This window comes from Toxorhynchites rutilus, chromosome 3 (assembly GCF_029784135.1).
Source record: "Toxorhynchites rutilus septentrionalis strain SRP chromosome 3, ASM2978413v1, whole genome shotgun sequence".
In the NCBI taxonomy this organism is placed as follows: domain Eukaryota; kingdom Metazoa; phylum Arthropoda; class Insecta; order Diptera; family Culicidae; genus Toxorhynchites; species Toxorhynchites rutilus.
In genome coordinates, this window is record NC_073746.1 from 83,066,603 (window position 1) to 83,087,178 (window position 20,576).

The window sequence follows — 20,576 nt, forward strand, 5'->3', positions numbered from 1 at the left end:
GACGACCTCTACACCAGAACGAAAACGTTGAAACCATCGTTGTGCGGTGGAAATGGAAACTGTATCGGGTCCATAAGCTGCACAAATTTTATTGGCAGCTTCAGATGCATTTTTGCCTTTGTCATAGTAGTACTGTAAAATATGTCGGATTTTCTTTTTATTTTGCTCCATATTTGCGACACTATAACTCACGAACGACTTAACCAAACAAAACACTGTCAAGGACTATATTATATTTAAAATACCTTTCCAACATGTGGGAGGCGATCTGGCGTAGTGGTAACATCCATGCCTCTCACGCTGAAGGTCACGAGTTCAATTCTCACTCCCGACATTCTTCCAAAAATGGAAGTAAAAGTGACGAACCAGCCAAATGAGTTGAAAATCACTATAATACAGATAAAAAAAAAACCTTTCCAACAAGCTATAGTATGACTCGATACAATGAATACCACTAGAACTACGCGCTTACAACGACACCTCGCGGAAATACCGCAGGACTTTTTTGACAGCCTAATATAACTGATTTTGCATCCTTACTTAAAGACGTAGTTCTACGTCGAAAATATTTCTATCCTCATTCTTGAAAGAAGTGTCCGTTCCGAAAAATGGAACAAATTGTATTCAGGAGGGGAGATATCTGGAAACTATACTCTGTGGGGTAGGACGTCCCGTTGGAGTGTTTTCCAGCAAGTTTTTACAACTGTAGTAACATGGGGCCGAGCGTTGTTGTGCAGCAAAATCACCTTATCGTGTCTTGCTAGACTCTAACGACTCTAACTATTGCGTACGGCATAAGCTTCATGGATGTGTGGCTTGTCCCTTTGATGTTGGTTGATAGCCGCGGTAACCCCACGTCACTTTGAATTAACTTAATACACTCTGTCCAAGTTCTATGAGACCACCCTGATTATATTTCGCTGCAATACAAACAGTTAGAATTTCAACAAGATACATTTATACATTGTTGAATGCTTAGAATAAAGTATATTTAATGTCAATTTCGTTCAAAAGAGTTGTTTGTCTATTTATTGTGCTTAAATATGATAACTTCAGCTGTCCAGTTTCTATAAGACCATTTCAAAATTCATAAGTATTACCAATGAAAAACTCAAAACGATCGGCTGATTTACATGTCAATAATTGGCAACCTTGTCATTCCGGCTAATAACCTGGAAAATTCTTGTTGGAATACTATTTACCAAATGCTGCTGAACGATGTTCTCGGTATTTTTTTCATGTTTCCGAAACTGCGACCTTGAGCTCTTCAATCGTGGTGTACCTCAGTGTAGATTCTGCGTACAAGGATCCCCCTAAGATTTTCAACAGGATTCAAGTCTGGAGAGCGAGCCGGCCAGTCCAAAAAATTAAGTTTTTGGTCCTTAATCCATTGCTTAGTTTCCTTGCTGATATGAATATGATATGATATGTGAATTTTTTGTGACGATATCCATGCAAAAACGGTAGGAGAGAGGATTCCAGAACATGTATGTAATCCTTGAGTGATGTGAAAGCTATCTTGAGCTTTCCGGTTGCACAGAATTCCGCCCGAACCATGCACGAGCCTCTATCAAAATTCCTGGTTGAAAAAAACTATTCCTTCTCCCGTAAATCACGCCAGTACCCGTGCTCCCGTGGCCGAGTGGTTAGCGCCATAACTAACATGCCGGGTGTTCGGGTTCGATTCCCGTTCTGATCGGGGGAATTTTTCGTCAAAGAAATTTCTTCCGACTTGCACTGTGATCACGCGTTTCCTAGATCTTGCCACTCAGAATGCATTCAAGGCGTGTTATTTGGCATAGAAATCTCAACTAAGTACTAATAAAAATGACACAAGTAATACTACGTTGAGACGGCGAAGTTCCTCTAGGAACGTTAGTGCCGTTGAAACCATCAGGACCATCCTAATTGAACTTTTTTTTTCGTCAGTGAAGATAACCTATACATTGAAGAACTTTTCGTTATGGTATATTATGGATTATGGATTTTGAGGTATTCGAAGGTTCTAGCTGTTTCCCGCTTATTCCAGTCAGAGAGCTTCGATTTACGTGGAGCTCTCTCCTTCTTACCGTATTCTTGAGGATTCGTCAAATAATTGAGCACTACTTGATGGGATCGTCCAATCCGACGAGAAATTTCTCTGACACCAACATTTTCTTGGATGGACGCATGGATGCATCGATTTGTCTTTCTTTTCTCTCCGTGAGCACTTTTCCCTTTGGCATTTTCCAGATTTAATTCATCAAAACAACTAAAACAACGGGAAATGTAACTGGTCTTATAGAAACTTGACATTTGAAAAATACAAAACCTTTGGTTTACGCTCAGTGCTTATGAAAATCATGCATTGCATGGTAGTCACCAATACATATACACTAGAATATAAGTTGAAGCATTGTTTGTTTACTACGGCACAATGCAGCCAGATCATCACCTGGTCTTATAGAAGTTGGACAGAGTGTATATTAACTTTTCATCCTCAGTAACAATCCGCTGGAAGAACCCCTTCCGTTTTTGACGATAAGTTTTTTGCTCGCAGACTCTTGGCTTAATTTCGTATGGAAACCAGTTCTCATGCTTCTTGATCACTCTTAAAACTCGCAAATCATGTGAAGTGGCTAGTCGAGTTGCACCTAATGAGTTTGTCGCTTCCTGTTACGTTTGGTGAATCACGAGATGTTAGTTGTCTTCAATATTAAAGTCTTCACTTCTGAAGCATTGAAACTATTCGCGATACGCAGTATCGCAGTTTTCAAAAGCAGTTTTACCATGCGTACCAACAATCATTCGTTATGTTAATGGGGGCCGTTCGAAAACGATAAACACTAATATCGAATACCAAATGTGTTTTATTCCATTGGTCATACAAAGTATTTTCTTTCGTAGAAAACTGGCGTAGAAAATATTTGAAGCTATTTATTTTACGCTAATAGCTGAAATTAGTTATATTCTCAGAATAACAAATGGACAATCAAAATCATCCTAAAGTGTACGAACTTCGATTTTCAGTTTCATTGAAATACAAGACAAGACAAGTGTAAGCGCAAATGCATGTTCGAAGAGGAATAAACAATGTGCTATAAAAACGCTTCTTTATTATCTCTTCAGAAAAAAGTTAAGAGGCTACAAGAGCTCTTAGGCTCCTGTCCCACAGACATAAATATCGATTCCCCCCAGAGACGATATGGCTCTTGTGTGTTCTATTGGAATCATGTTTATCACTAAATGAGTACTCTACTCTAAGGGTGGAAAATATTCAAAACTTTGAGTTCACTATTCGCAAGATGTTCAAACAAATCAACGATTAAACAAAGAATAACAGACGAAGCATAAGCAAAATGAGAGTATGAACCAATTCCAGTATAAAGTGAGTATAAATTGAAACTCTCTGATAGAACTAAAACGTTTATGCGAAAAATGTGTGGATGAAGTTTCTCAATAATCTACACGAGGGAAAGTTTTCTCCCAATATATTTTTTTTAAATGAAACGCACATACATGTAGATATGTAAAAGTATCATACAACATAAAGACTCGAGCAAGGATGGAAAACTGAGCGGGCATACCTCCTGAGGGGGTTGTCGGAGTCACCACTTCACTGCTGGTTGGTGTTATCAGGATGTTAGAGTTGGACAGATCGTCCAGACCTCTCTCGGCGGCGCCTTTCTGTATTTGCATAGCCTTGCGATGATGGCGTGTCGTAAGGCCACCAGTCTCGACATCACGCTCCAATCGATGTCCTTTATTCCGGAACAGAAACAGAGAGAGAGAGAGAGAAGAAAGAGTGATGCTATATTATACGCTAAATATCATCACTAACGAACGGCTTCTATTAGCATAAATTTAAATGTCGATATGATGGTTCGTTTGGTTGATTGTTATATATTTCACGGCAATGTTCTCTTGTGCTGTCACCAAAATACTGCAATTCGATTCTTGCTAGCTGAATCTAGTTCATTCGGATCTTGGGATTATTCTATACAATTAATTACTATTGCAATTTCTTATATATACAATCTTATGAAAAATTGATCATTATAATGTGTTGGGAAAAACACCATATGTCGTCTGAGATGTGAAGAAGTTTTTGTTTGCTTCAAATTTTATCCGAGAGCTGCAAGCATTTCACAATAAACCCCCGTGGAGCCAACTGAAAAGTAATCAATTAGCATATTTTTGGTATTGCGCTAATATTTACTGGTTAAACATCGTTAGGCGGATGCAAATCATATATGCCTCGAAATGTCGTTTATGTGTAAAGGTTAGGCAGGGAAGCAAGTCAAGAAATATTCTGATAAATTTTTCAACGAGTTGGCTTCAACACAATATACTTACAGTTGTTCATTATATAATGAAAAAGCACACAATATAATTCTCTTTACATAAACGGGGTCACACTCTCACAAATTCTTTAATGAAGGATCTCATCTGTGAGATAAAAAATCTAGTCGTCTGCTGTGGGGCGTCCAAGTGAAAATATATTAATAAGCTCCCGGCACGGCAAGCGCCCGGGGATGACAAACGGATTCCTACCCGCCCTGTTATGGGTTCATTGAAAAGCCGATATGATATCTCAACCCTTCGGAGAGAAGGGATCGAATCTATTCGTATGGCCTTGTGGGCGCTTGACTTGCCGACACATAAATTCTAGTGCTTCCCTCGATCTTATTTCGAATCGGAAATAGAAGAAGCTCTATGATGGAATCGACCTCTTCTCAAGCAGATGTAGCCGAAAATGATTGGTGTGTAATAATAAAGTCTATGGAATGACTGGAAAAGAAGTGAAACTTACATTAATTTATAAGGATATCTTATGAGAAACAGATTCGACACATAAAATCTATTACGATGTGCAATATATTTTTTTACCGAAGAAAACAAACCTAAAAGCAATCATTATTTAACCGCAATTCTCCGAAATCCTTTCAACTCGCCGAAAAATGCAAATAGCGCACCGCAAAATGAATCCTCTGGATCCTTCCAAAAATAGAAACATTTATTCACGTTTCACCACAACTATAGCGGATTCACTTGGTTGGATTGGCTCGAAGTCAAGGTTTAATCCCTAAACCACTCGCGGCAAGCCCGGTTCCGTTTTATCGACATTGCAAAATTAATGTGATGAAAAATAATATCCTTCTCGCCAGACGGCTCTGTTTGAAAGGATCAATAATTTAGCGTTTACCAAGACGGGATCCGACGGGCAATCTATTAGACAGAGACTCTATTCCAATAAAAAAAAGGCTAAATGGCTTTGCATGGGCTCCGCTGTGGCAGATTTCACTCCCATGTAGTATATCGTGTCCGCCATTACGGGGGACGTATATTGCACGCCTGATCCAATTTGTATACGGCTAGCCGCTCAACCCTCTCCAACATGTCAACCGGTGGCGGCGGTAAAATAGACTACAAAAAGCCCACGTTCGATAATTTATAGATCTCCTCCCTTATACGTACAATTTGCCCGTTGTGCGAGGTGGACGTGTCCAGAAATCGTTAAGTAACGCAGTGGAGGGAATCGAGATGAAAGGCAACAATAAACTTACCGGATCTGGATCGCGTCAGCTGCCGCTGGACGTAGCTTTCGAGGTCCTGTTCCTCTCGATTGCTTATCACACAGTTCAATATGATGAGAAAGATGCCAAGGCCGACGGCGAACAGCCCCGTGCATATCAGTTCGTTCCACCAGGATCCTTTTCCTGTATATGGGTTGAGTTGTGTAGATGGAAAAAAGGGTATCATTAGGGTTTTTAATCGATTACATAATATAGGAATGCATTGCGATGCCACTGTAAAATATTGTTTAAGTCTGTTAGGATGTTAAAACGTATGCGTTGAAAAGTGATTGTTATCTGACGCCGTGGCGAAAAAAACTCCTAGTCAAAAAATAGACGACTGAAAGTAATGCCAAAACGGTAAGTGATTCATTAAATCAAAATGAATAATCAGGAATGGTACTATGAGATTACAATTTTTTTTTGTTTTTTCAGTATGAAAAAATATTTAAAATTAACTTATAATACGAGATTGTACTGCTGGAAACGTTTGAAGTTCATTTGCAATGCATAAATTGCAGCCAAACCCGGTTGATTACTCCCACCAATTTTGGTAATTTTTGGCAAAACATCTGAATTGATCTTCTTATTGCTTGGAAATAGTTCAAAATTAGACCTTTCTGTCGCATTTCAACTTTGGAGATTAGTTGTGGTGCTTTGTTACGGCTAGAAATTTGATCCTTTCTGTCTAATTTTATTGGAAACAATAATTTATTTATCAACAGCTCGTTTCGAAAACGTTCAAATGAGTCAGTTGAGTTCGTTAATTTAGGAGTATGCCTCTCAATTCATGCGAAAATCATAGGGATCCTTGACAGCTTTCCGCTCATTTTAGAGGAATTGAGACGATAGTAAAAATGATGGTGTGTGATGGTGAGTCATAAGTGGAAGACTTTCAGTTCGTCATTTTTGGCCCAGAAAGCCGTGTTTTGGAACTTTGTACATTTTGAGCACAATGCTGATAATTTCGCGTTGTTATCAGCGGTATGTTATGATATTCTGGCAATTTCTGGCAGACACTAGCAGACACGATTCGGTTGTTGACGCAGGACTTTGAAAAGACTGTATTCAATTCCTATGTTAACAACTTAACCAGCGTTCAGAAAAAATACGCTGTGCTGCACATGAGTTTAATTTTCATAAGTGCGCGCTCATAACAAACACGTATTCTCTCTTGGTTAGGAGAGTACCAAATGCATAAACGCGAGAGCGCCGAATTAACACAGCGCAGGATTCAGATACTGTGTGCTCCCGTGGTCGAGTGGTTAGCGTCAAACCTAACAGGCCGGGGGTTCGGGTTCGATTCCCGTTCTGGTCGGGGGAATTTTTCGTCAAAGAAATTTCCTCCTCCGTTGCACTGTGGTCACGCGTATTCTAGAGCTTGCTACTCAGAATGCATTCAAGGCGTGTTATTTGGCATAGAAATCTCGGCAAGTAATACTCCGTTGAGACGGTGAAGTTTCCCTAGGAACGTTAGCGCCATTTAAGAAGAAGAAGATACTAAACACCGCTTCATTTTATACAAAAACAACAACGCGCCTCCATACCAACCGTATACGTTTGTATGAAAAAAAAATAACTCGACAGAGAAAGCAAAACAGATTCAAGTGCAGTGTAAAATACGGTGCAAAATACGGCGCAAATAATTGATTTAACTGAATTACCCTCGAGACAACAATATATAAACTGGTTATATGTCGCATTCCTCTTCTGAAATGTGTAAGCATGCCTAGTTTCAGAAGGAAAATATTTGGGTGTAAACGATCCGCACGGAAGCAGAGCTGCCTGGCAAATATTATGCCATCTTCTTTCTTTTTTTTTCTATTTTTTCTTCTTTGGAGTATAGAGATTTTAAGGGGGGCCCCGGCCTTGAAAATTGAAAACATCGAATTTTGTTTTTTGCATTTTTGGGAAGCTTATGCCCTTAGAAATGTTGTCCTAAAAGGATTTTTCGATATTTGATTTCCTTGGAAAGTTACACCCAAAAGTATGAAGTTACCTCAAGGGATATAGTATTCCTGTACGTATTTTTGAACGCGTTTTTCTCGAGACCATGTTTTCTCAAGTGGTGGTATAGATATCTCAGGATCTAATCGACCGATTTGGCTGAAATTTTTTATCAGTATGTAAAAATAGATTATCTAAAGCGTTACATAGCCGTTTATTAATATCTCGTTTTTTTCGATTTTTTATGAGCTTATAAACAGCGATTTCTCATGAAAAATAACTCATTATTAAGAAAAATGGCCGCCATTTTGGCACTTTTTCGAATTTTTAAAAACATTTATGTAATGCGTTAGGTATTGTCCTAAAGTTTCTAAATATTCATTGGAATTTGTTCTATGATGCCCCGGTGCTTCTGAATAGTTACCACACGCAAGGTATCGATTTTCAGACAGCATCTACGCATCCAGCTGTCAACAGCGTAATAATCATTATTCCTGCACTAAAAAAATGAAAATAAAACATTTTCAAATATATCTCAAACAATAAACAAAATATAACACCTCACTTCATTCCTAACATCCGAAAAAAAATCACGAAAATTCATTATTTTCCTACCTTCCAGACAGGGGTCCCCCCTTAAGCCCGTGTACATGTTTTTCGCCAAAGAAATTTCATCTGACTTGCTCCGTGGCCACACCCGAGCTTGCTACTCAGAATTACATCAAGGAATAAAAAATCATAACTAGGTACTAATAAAAGTAACGCATGTAATACTATGTCGAGAAGGCGAAGTTTCTCTGGGAACGTTAGTGCCATTCAAAAAGGGGACTTTAAACTTCATTCAGCTTGCCTTGAAAAATGAAATGAATGAAAGTCGTTAAATATATCTCTTAATATTCTCGTTTGGTGCATTCTCGTGAAACGGCGGAGCTTAAGTTTTTGAGTACATGAAAATGGTGTTTTCGAAATTTGTTTTTGATGCCAAATTTCTCAAAATTGCATGAAACGTCGAGATCTAGTGTCATCTCAAAAAATTTTTTTGTCAAAAATCGACACTCTGGAACATGGTTTTTTTTCGGAATTTGAGGCCAAATTAAAATAGTTATCTCGATTTTTCATATGGAACTTCGGGCGAAATGTTGATTTACACGATAAAATACCCAGTACAAAATATTAGCTCAATCAGACTTCATTTACTAGTGTCGCAGGCGTTAAAATTTGAGTTTTCGGTCGTTTTTCCGTCTGAGTTCATTTTGTCGGTTTTTTGACAGTGATTTTTTTTTGAGATAATGGTAAATTTTGGCGCTCTTAAAATTGTATAAAACATAAGATTGCATATATATTTGACCGTATATGCATGGTATATATGATGCATCACAGCTGCTAACGCCTTCTAAAGGGTTAATGCGTGCTTATTTGCTAAGTTTCTCTTATTTTGCTATTATAATTCTACGGCATATACATTTTACACAAATTCCCCACTCGCTTGAGTTAATGCTGTAACAGTATGGGCGGATGGCACTTTTTTTTGTTATTTTTGAGCTCATTATAGTAATGAATAAAGATATGAAAAAATGTGCTAAATATTTATTTAGGGTTTACTTTTATTCTTTATTTATGTCGTGTTCGGTAGAAATACATTTACTCAAATAGACAGTACCGTATTGTCTCAAATTCCGAACACTCCATTTTAAATGTAAATTTACTACACTTTTATGTTATAAATAATTGGATAATAATAACCCTGACTTTCTATACCATGCGTGGCCAAAGGGTGGTCCGCGGTCTACCAGTAACCCGCGTAACAATTCCTAGGGGCCCGCCAGCTGATCTCAGATAGTGTCTTTTTTTTCAATTCAGATTGTAAGTTATTTGATTTTTATTCAATCAGTTGTTCGACCATATCGACTAGACCAAGAAGAAATAACATTAGGCCTAACCAAGAAGAAATAACATTAACATTGTTCAAAAATGTTTCCTTCATGCCATCATATTAGATACGACAAATTAGAAAAACTGAAAACTATTTTGCATTAGGCTTAAGGTTTCGAAAAGTAATCCAAAATAAATGTTTTGAGATAACTTCGCTTTGAAAACTTCGAAAACCATCATTCATGAAGCTTTGTTATTTTTATTTAAAATGTTATTGTTGGATCATTATTCAACTGACTAGTTGAGTAGCAGCTAATGATTGTTTGTTAGGTAACACGTAAACTAAAATTCCGTAGGGCGATTGATGGAACAACAACTCTAGAGTTTTGTAAACAAATAACTGTCGCTGGGATCCAGATCCAGATTACATGGTATCAAGGGAAGTAATTCAAACGACAATACGTGTAATTTTGTTATTACTGCGATCGACATTACAGTACATTAAAAAAATTAAATTTGTTTTATAGTTTCGTATTTAATTTATCTCCTAATAATGACCAAAATGTTTGACCACCTCTATTCTATATGGTATAGGCTTCATTTTAACATCATCTACAGGTATCGATACAGCCTATAATATGTAATATGAAACATTTGCAAAAAAGTGACAGTCAAAACCAATGATAAAATGATAATATTCCATAGAAAAGAGCATCGTTAATTTTTCAGTTTTTGTAGTTGTTTCAACTATTTTGTTTGCTGTTTTCATGTTAAGTGCTAAAAAGGCCAGAATCTACTATAAATAATTAAAAAAGTAGATCTTTTATGCAGAAATCTTCGTGAAAATGAGTTGAATAGGAGTGTACGGAATTTGAATCAAATTTCTACGTATGATTCAAATTCCGAACAGAAGTATTTGTACACACTATTTTTAGGCAAATATAGCAATAGTTAAGAAATTGGGGTACAAGGACAATCCAATTCTGGAGCAACAATATAAAAGGACCATTTGTCAACAAATGTTAACAAAAAAATTTTTCTTGCAAAACGTAGGTCTAATGCACAAACCAATGAAAATAAAATTGATATCTCAGTCAGGTCAACTAAAACCACAATAGCAAAACTGGGTTCCTGCAGTCACAGGTCGGACTCGTTTATATATTGACTCAATTATATATGATTCGATTAGCTACAAAATTGGACTCTATTATATACAGCTTAAAAAAAAGTTTTAGATTCCAAATATGACTTATGAGCAATTCCACTCCAAATCAGCCAAAAAACAGCTAATTTTGACGCGAACCTCTTCGATTATATTGAAATTTGGTACAAATGATGAAAGCTACCCAAATCACAATTTTTATTATCATATGACCAACTTTAATTACGACAGATTTTTTATAAGGGCGTATGCAGAAACTTTGAACTTTTTTTCAAAAAATCTCAACCCAAAATCCAGAAAGTATATGATGTTTGGAAATGTTGTTAGAGAATAAATGAAAAATTTAAGAATAAATGAAACATTAAACATTAACATTTTCTGGCTGCGCTTTCCATTCAGCGCGCATTAAGAGCGTTTGCACAATATCAGTGTTGGTCCCAGTTCCCAAAGATACTTATTGTATAAATAGAAAATAGTCAGCAAGAATATTTGGTACAAATGAAATGACTAGAAAGTAGTCACATTTTGAAAAACATCAGAAAGTAAACCGTATATATTTTTATTTTATTATTTTGTAACTGTCAGTCCCAGCTAGACTTTCCGAGATTTCAAAAAAGACAAAAGAGACAGTGTGTTTCTCGTTATCCAGTCTCGCATCTCACAAAGTCATTAGGAGCTGTCTGCAACAAATGAGCGAGGTAGAAGGCAGCCGAGCGAGCAGACTTCCTGTGGGCGCTGAAGTTCCGAGAGACGAGTATCGATTTTCTCTTCCTCACAGCCCTTCCATGTGCAAGCGATGAGACCGGGCTTTAGCACGCAAGCTTGGGATTGGCTCTTTCTCTTCTCTTATGTAAAATTTTGTGATGTGTTCAGGAAATGCCTCGTCGCGTTTCGATGCGAACGATGCATATGTATTGTGTGCACAAAGAGGTGCTCGTGCATTAGTGCTCGCGAGACTTTCTCGTGTACCTGCCTCAAAGTGACAATTGGTTAGACCTTCTGAGATCTCGCACAGCACGTAGAAGAGACAATGTGCTTTGTCCCATTCAGCCTCACATCTCACACAGCTGTGCAACAAGCTGTGTGCAACACATGAATGAATTGATTGGATGACTTTAGCAGCGATATTTATGTGAAACAGTTCTTCATCACTAATTGTTCTACGTGCCATATTACGAAGATTAAAATTTTAACACCAGAAGCACAACTTCCCCCGACAGCACCAAATGTCACTTTGAGGCAAGCAGACGAGAAAGTCTCGCGAGCACCAACACATGTGCATCACTCATGTTGAGGTGCAACGAGGTATTCTTGAGCACATCAAGAAGAGAAGGAGCTGAACCCAGGCTCGTGTTTGTCAGGAGGAGAAATCAATACTCGTCCTTCGAAATTTAGCAGCGCGCGCACGGGAAGTCTAAAAACCTCTCAATATTTTACGAAAGAAAATAGAAAGAGCCAATTCCAAGCTCACGTGCTAAAGCTCGATCTCATCGCTTGCACATGGAAGCAGGTTTGCCAATAATATTTTCCAAAAAAGTGGAAGATTGCTCTTTAAAAAACTGGAAGAAAACTGGATCATGTTAAACCGTTTTATTTTAAAAAGATCTGCTTTAAAATTATTTTTTTGTTTATTCCAATGATTGAGAAATAGAATTTCCTTCGAAACGTCGTGTAGTATTTATATGTAGTTCATTAAACGGCGAAATGAACAATTAATTAATCATATCATTCGAGCAGATCGAAATGCCGTTTCTCACTACTCGAACATTACTGTGAGACAATATTTGAGGAACTTTTTTTCTAGAACATCTAGTAAATACGTTTTTTTTAGTAAAACTTCAAAAACATCGTTGTTATTGATTCGTGTCCGTCATGTGATCCTTCATGTCATGTCATGCCCAGATTAATTGAGGTGCCTGGGGTCACGAAATCTAACTTCAACCTTCTGGTATTTTTCTTCTAACGCGAATTTTGATTTCTGTAGTGTTCCTTTTGACCATATTCGTTGCTATCGCACGAATAATGTAGAGCAAGAAAAATCGATCTTCGGTTTGTCGCTTTTGCGTGGTTGGTTTCAGTTCCCACTCGTTAACATTTGAAAGCGGTTCTATCATGCATCAAATAGGAGAGTTTAGATCATGCGTAATGTTAATGCTATTTAGAACTGAAATCCTATGGGAGACCATGAGAAACTAATATGCCATTGATGTAAACGGAAATAAGATTACTTGGGTTTTATGTTCATATCAATCAAAGTCAATGGAACACATTGACTCTATGCTCTTCTGAAATTTAGAATAATTTGGAATACCACTAAAAACATATAAAAAACTGGATAAAACTAGATGATATTTCAAAAAACTTTCAAAAAAAGATTTCAGGATTTAACTGTTTGACTTGATCGAGAGAAAAAAAACTGGAAGAATCCAGTTTAAACTGGAACATTGGCAACGCTACATGGAAGGGTTGTGAGGAAGAGAAAATCGATACTCGTCTCTCGAAAATAAAGCGCGCACAGGAAGTCTGGTCCCAGCCAATCAGCGCTTTCCTACCAAATAACTCAATGTCGGCCCCTAAGGACCGACGTTGAGCTCAACGTGTTAACAAAAATAAAAAAAATCTTTCTCAAAAACTAAATTTCATATTAAAATCTTTTATATCTCAAACCATTCTGAGTAATAAGACACTGTATAATGACCATAGATGCTTAAATGTCCGGAATTTGAGACAAATTGGTATAACTAGTGTTAAATCACAAAAAAATTTTGATGATGGTGATAGTTCCACTTCATACCCCTACAAAGATTTGAACAGGGATTGACTTATAGTTCGTTGGTTCGGGTCAATCCCGGAGAGAAACTACGAAGATTTCAATGGATAGTTAGGAGGTGGAGTATGCTCATCACATTCTAAATATTTGGCACTGGAAGTTTCGGTAAAATTCTCCTTGTTTGTATTTATAATCCTCTCGAAGTCGATTACACTAACGAAATTGATAGTATACTATTCAACTTAAGACTTGAATACAGTCATACCCTTTTACTCGGAAATATTAATAAAAATCTTTTTAATGTTTGGGCTACAAGCTACAAGAACTATTTTATCATCTTCCAATATGTACAGCTCGGGAAACCAATTTTTTTTCATAGGAATGGATCTTCTGGTTTAGAGATTGAAAAGAAAAAGTAACTTAGCCGCCTTCTTATTTCACATAAAACAGAGAAATACACTTACCCAGCAGATGCCACGACTGGGATGGTTGATTTGATAAATTATCTGGAAAAAATCCAGCCCCTAGTAAAAAGATTCCGAAGACTACGAATACGACTCCTATGTGTAGCATACCAACGCTTGTGACTACCTAATTGAGCGCCAGGAGAAAGGAAAGACACATCAGTTAAATTAATCCGTCAATCATAGCCCCGGTGCACCCCATTTTCCGGAAAATTGATACTCACTTTCGTATCTAGATTATTGTTCTCGGTGATGTGCACCTTGTGCGGGTGGAACTTCCGGCGTGTCGAGCCATGGGGCGAGTGCGTATCGCCACTCTCGGAGCTCTGTATGCTAAAGCGCCGCTCACGAGCCTTGCGCTGGTTATCCCGCCGCTTCCGCTGCCGCTTGATGGCCAGCGCCGAGTGAATCCCGACCGCGTGCATTTTGGCGTGCGGTGGTTGATTGGTTTAATCGCTTCAGCTGGAAAGAGAGTAACAAGTTCAATTTTGTGTTTTCCGCATTTGTTATTAAGGATATTTATTGCATCGCAATTTTAACAGTTTGAGGTGGGGTAGGAAGTTGTTGGGTCAATTACATGTGAAGATTTTATGAAGAGCTCTGTAATGCATGTTCCAATCGCATTTGTTATTTCAAGTTCTACAAAATATTTATCTTATTTCAGGAAACAATCATACTATTTAACATTTGCAAAAACTCGTTTGATATTTACATGTCGGAAATCAAGTGTAAACACCTTTTTTACTTCGTGACTGTTATGTTTTGTTTTCTTCCCGGGTCGCTTTCTCTACTGAATAATTAATTAATTCCAGGAATGAGACAAAAAGTTCGGTGTTTCCTTTACCACCCACATGTGTGTGTGTATACACAACATAAAATGTGGTAAGGGAAGCTATTACTATCTCCTGCAGTGAGGAGTTATGTGAAAATAGTGGCCTCCCATCAACGAGGCACACACCGCAAATGGGGGGAAAACCAACGAATGTCCGCATGAATGACACCTTTTTTAATCGTCCGATGTAATTTGAGGCCACCGGATGCGGCCAGAATGATTTGTGTGGCAAAGGTTGAAATCTGGATCGATGGGTAAGGCATTTTTTTATGGGGAGGCATCCATAGGGTGGAAATGAAATGTGTAAGTAAATAGATTCATTAGAGGTTATTTCATTGTTGGCAGCATGCATCTTTTGCACCATTGAAGCTAATTTGGAACTGAACTGCCCTAATCTAGAGGAGTTAAGGTAGGAAATTGTATAGTCATTCGTTTTGGGGGAGGTAGACAATAGTGCGGTACGTTGTTCCCCAACGATATTTCTTCTAATTCTTGTTATTCTTAGATGGCATGCGTTCCGCGAGGAACTCCTCTTTTTCTACGCGGTATTACTTGGGTCATTTTTGTTGTTACCTAGGACTACGTTTTACAGGAAGCATAGGGTGTAGAAATTTTTTTCATTATAGACGCTTTGACGATATTATCATTCGCGTCTTATAGGGTGTAGAATGAAGATATAAAATCTAAGCATGTAACTAACAGTGAATGATTTTGAATACTTATAACTCCAATTTTGTATTTCTTGAAAGATAGCAGAAGTGTTTGCATCAAATGATTGAGAAAATTTCTATGCATTTATCGCAATGAAGAAAATTATAAATTTATTAGCTGACCCGGCCAAATTTGTCCCGCACACAATTGATATTTTTATTTAAATAATTTCGAACGATCACGTTCCCCCAGAAATTAGTTTTTCGGTACACGATCTATATTCACGGTTTAAAATTTCTTTTTTGGAATATAAACTTGATGCAGACTAAAATGCATCCAACCTGATACCGACTGTTCAAAACGGACACGAACACCGACTTATTTTAAATTAAATAGATTGATATAAACTCGGACGTTTTTCGTGCTCCTTAAAAATAAAACAAAGAATATTTTTAAAATCCATTACATAATTTTTTTTTTATCTGTATTTTAGTGACTTTCAAACACATTTGGCTGGTTCGTCACTTTGCTTCCATTTTTGGAAGAATGTCGGGAGTGAGAATTGAACTCGTAACCTTTAGCGTGAGAGGTATGAATGTTACCACTACGCCAGATCGCCTCCACCCATTACATCATTATTTGTTGATCTATCTTTGAACAATGAAACGAAAATTGAACGGAAAAAGTATATTCATAACTAGAATAGTTAAGAGCTGATGAAGAGAGGGGATTAAAAAAAAGATTGTGCCATGGCGTACACGATGCCAACCCTTCTGGTTATCTGAAACGAAAAAATCAAACAGATTCTAAATCAGTGAAGATGCCGCTATCGCATGATCCTCGGACAAATCAAAAACATCTTTTTTTGACAAAATTGCGGCCGTTTGAAAAAGAAAATACGGACTAGAATACTGTCTTATAGCCGTCTACGCGAGTTTAATCTTCAAAATCAGAATCCGAATTGGATTCCGATTCCAATAATACAAAGGAAAAGCAGAAGACTTTCCATTTTCATAGTCTTTATTTTTAGATTCTCCAAAACAACGCTCGGAACTTGATAGTTCAGTATAGTTGTATTGGTGAACCTGAGTGCGAACCCGTAGATCATCTCAGTGCGAACCCAACAGCTTTCGGGCTGAACCTAACTGAGTGCATAAAAAACGTTTTGACAGTAGTTAGGCTGGAACTCGTACGAACCTAGGTTGAAACCAAGATGCTGAACTATAGGTGTTTCGTTCTTGACACTTTCAGGACATGACGTGAGACGAGTAGCGAGACGTAACTTTCAGAATTATTTACTTTTTGTTTGGATGTGTGGTTATGATTTCAATGTCGCAACTCGCTAAGGAAAATAATTGCAATAATAAGCAAATATATATTCGTGGAATATAGTGCACAACCTCCTATTGCTCTAGCCAATTAATTGTAACGGCCCTTTCCGGATCTCCTTCCCGGTATATGCACAGCATTCTCCTCCTCCCTGAGCGAAATCAGTGGAGCCACAATCAGCGTTATTTTTTTTGTCACCATCGCCGTAAGCTGATAGTACTCTTTTCCCCGCCGATGGGAGCCAAACAGAAGTACATTTTGCTTGGAAAGAGAGGCGAAAAGATATACTAAAACATCCTTCTGCACTGTTATTTTTTTAATTTTTTTTATTTAAATCGTTTATTTTTACAGGCTCAGTTACATAGGTTTAAAGGAGCCAAACTCCTTACTGTATTGTTACTAGTATATATACATTTTTCCTTAATTCTAATGTTAATAATATAGGAAACCGATTACTCGCGGTCGACTCGAGTTTAGAAGGGTGACATATTTTCTTCAGGAAAAGGAGGGTTTATGAGGATACATTGACAATGTTCACACTCACACACTCAATCACACTCATCACACTCAATTCTTAAACCTATCATATATCTAATATGTATTTACATTTCATCTTATTCTTAAGAAGGGATCCGATCTCTCACAAAGGAAAAGGAAAAGGAAAAACTAAGGGTATAAGGACAATCACACACGAAGATCGATAGCTTTAAGGAATACATATATTTGGGACATGTAATCAAGGTCTAACCGAGCCAACACGTCTCTCACCGGCACCATGGGCTGCCTTCCTCGGGCCCGAAGGGTGTCTTCTAAATTCGATCTGGCGACAAGATACAGCTCGCACGACCAAACAACGTGCTCGATGTCGTGGTAACCTTGGCCACAAACACAAAGATTGTTGTCGGCAAGATTAATACGAAAGAGTAGCGCATCTAACGAACAGTGATTGGACATGAGTCGGGAGAAGGTGCGAATAAAGTCCCGACTCAAGTCCAGACTTTTGAACCATGGTTTGAGGCTAACCTTAGGGATAATCGAGTAGAGCCACCGGCCCAATTCATCTTCGTTCCATTTGCGTTGCCAGTTAACTATGGTATTTTTGCGGACTAAAGAATAAAATTCATTGAATGCGATTTGACGCTGATAAATATCGCCTTCAATTGCACCTACCTTTGCTAATGAGTCAGCCTTCTCATTACCCGGAATTGAGCAATGTGAAGGGACCCAGACAAAGGTAATGACATAACAGCGTCTGGATAAAGCACTCAAAATTTCTCGTATTCTCTCAAGGAAGTACGGCGAGTGCTTTTCCGGCCTCACTGAACGGATAGCTTCGACAGAGCTAAGACTATCCGTTACAATGTAATAGTGTTCAACAGGCCGTGAGGCGACGCTGTCCAGCGCCCAGTGTATCGCTGCCAATTCAGCAATATACACTGAGCAAGGATTCTGAAGACTGTGGGAGGTGCTAAAAAATTCGTTGAACACTCCAAATCCTGTGGAATCATTCATAGAGGACCCATCAGTAAAGTACATATTATCACAATTGATATCCCCATACTTTGCATCGAAGATCGTTGGAACGATCCTCGATCGAAGATAATCTGATGTTCCATGGATATCCTGCTTCATGGACAGATCAAAATGCACAGAGGAATTGATGTAGTCAGGAAAACAAACACGGTTGGGAATATACGAAGAAGAATCAACCTGCATGGAGATGAATTCATGATATAGACTCATGAACCCAGATTGAAAATTTAGCTCGATCAGCTGTTCAAAATTTCCGATCACCAATGGGTTCATAACCTTACACCGGATGAGGAACCGAAGAGATAATAAATTGAAGCGATCTTTTAGTGGGAGTACGCCTGCCAAAACCTCGAGACTCATGGTATGCGTTGAGGGCATACATCCCAGAGCAATACGGAGACAAAGATACTGAATTCGCTCGAGTTTAATGAAGTGTGTTTTGGCAGCTGATTGAAAACAGAAACTGCCATACTCCATCACTGAGAGAATAGTTGTTCTATACAACATTAAAAGATCTTCGGGATGGGCTCCCCACCATGTGCCGGTAATTGTACGGAGAAAGTTTATTCTTTGTTGGCATTTTTTACTCAGATACCTAATATGGGCCCCCCAAGTGCATTTGGAGTCGAACCAGACCCCAAGATACTTGAATGACATAGCATGAGTGATCGGTTTACCCAAAAGTTGAAGCTTTGGTTTTGCTGGTTTATGCTTCCTAGAAAAAACCACCATCTCTGTTTTCTCCGTGGAGAATTCGATCCCTAGCCCAATGGCCCAGGTTGAAAAATTGTTCAATGTATCTTGTAAGGGTTCTTGCAGGTCGGATTCGTTTGATCCTACGACAGACACCACTCCATCATCTGCAAGTTGTCTTAGGCTGCAATTTTGTGTAAGGCAATTGTCAATGTCGCTCACATAGAAGTTGTACAAAAGGGGGCTTAAACATGAGCCCTGGGGGAGGCCCATGTAAGAGACCCGACTTACTGCCGAATCTCCGTGAGAAAAGTTCAAATGTTTCTCACAAAGCAAGTTATATAACATATTATTCAATAGAGGCGGCAGACCCCGAGAGTGTAATTTGTCTGACAAAACCTCTTTTGAAACAGAATCAAACACCCCCTTTATGTCCAAGAATACTGAAGCCATTTGTTTTTTTTCGGCGTAAGCCATTTGAATTTCTGAAGAAAGCAACGCAAGACAATCATTCGTCCCCTTGCCCCTGCGGAACCCATATTGTGTATCTGAGAGTAGGCCATTCGTTTCAACCCATCGATCAAGGCGAAACAAGATAATTTTCTCCAACAATTTCCGTATACAAGACAGCATTGCTATTGGGCGGTACGAATTGAAGTCGGACGCGGGTTTTCCGGGTTTTTGAATAGCTATAACTCGTACTTGTCTCCAATCATCCGGAACAATATTATGTTCCAGAAACCGATTGAATAAATTCAACAAGCGATGTTTCGCCACATCAGGGAGGTTTTTCAACAAGTTGAACTTAATTCTATCCGTTCCCGGAGCCGAATTGTTACAAGAAAGGAGAGCAAGAGAGAATTCTACCATCGAAAATCCGGAATCAAGATCGCACCTATCTTGTGGTATAACTCGAACAATTTTTTGCACGGGAGCGGAATCGGGACAAACTTTCCGTGCAAAATTAGAAATCCATCGATGTGAATATTCTTCGCTCTCATTCGTTGAAGAGCGATTTCTCATGTTTCGAGCCACTTTCCATAATTTTTTCATTGACGTTTCTCGTGACAAACCTTCCACGAAATTTCGCCAATAAGTTTTTTTCCTTTGATCAAGTTTTTAAATTGATTTTCAAGGTCCAAATACGACTGAAAATTTTCAATGGTTCCACGTTTCCGAAAAGCTTTGAATGCGTTCGATTTATCCTGATAAAGCTTGGAACATTGGCTATCCCACCATGGATTGGGAGGCCTTCGGCGAAGAGTGGAACCTGGGATGGGTTTCGTTTGAGCGCGAACCGCGCTGTCATTGATCAAACGAGAAAGGAAGCTATACTCCTCCAATGGAGGTAAACCATCTCTGGAATTGATGGCTAGAGTAATCGCGTCCGCATATTTTTTCCAGTCAATGTGTCTTGTGAGGTCATATGCCATGTTTATATATTCAGAAGAATTCGACCCAATGGTGATGGAAATTTTGATTGGCAAGTGATCACTACCGTTGGGGTCCTGGATTACATTCCACTCGCAATCTAACGATAGTGAATTTGAGCAAAGCGAGAGGTCAAGAGCACTTGGGTTAGCAGGAGGTTTAGGTACACGTGTTGTTTCCCCAGTGTTCAAAACGGTCATATTGAAGCTGTTACAAAGGTCATATATCAACGATGAACGATTGTCGTCGTACTGTTCCCCCCAGGCAGTTCCGTGAGAGTTGAAGTCTCCCAAGATTAATCGTGGCTCAGGAAGGAGTGAGCACATGTCAACAAGTT

The 20,576-nt window shown here is 38.5% G+C and overlaps 1 protein-coding gene across 3 annotated transcripts in view; it reads right to left on the reverse strand.

The window, feature by feature from the left end:
- The window catches only part of LOC129774072 (uncharacterized), a 95,806-nt gene that overhangs the window by 40,577 nt on the left and 34,653 nt on the right, over positions 1–20,576 (reverse strand). For all 3 annotated transcript variants that reach the window (XR_008742714.1, XM_055777768.1, XM_055777769.1), the window contains exons 2-5: positions 13,995–14,232; positions 13,771–13,897; positions 5,547–5,699; positions 3,567–3,740 (exon numbers count right to left, since the gene is read on the reverse strand). Coding sequence is in view for 2 of the 3 variants with exons in the window: in XM_055777768.1 (XP_055633743.1) it covers positions 3,567–3,740; positions 5,547–5,699; positions 13,771–13,897; positions 13,995–14,195 (655 nt within the window). In the remaining variant the exon portion in view is untranslated. The remainder of the gene's footprint in view (positions 1–3,566; positions 3,741–5,546; positions 5,700–13,770; positions 13,898–13,994; positions 14,233–20,576) is intronic.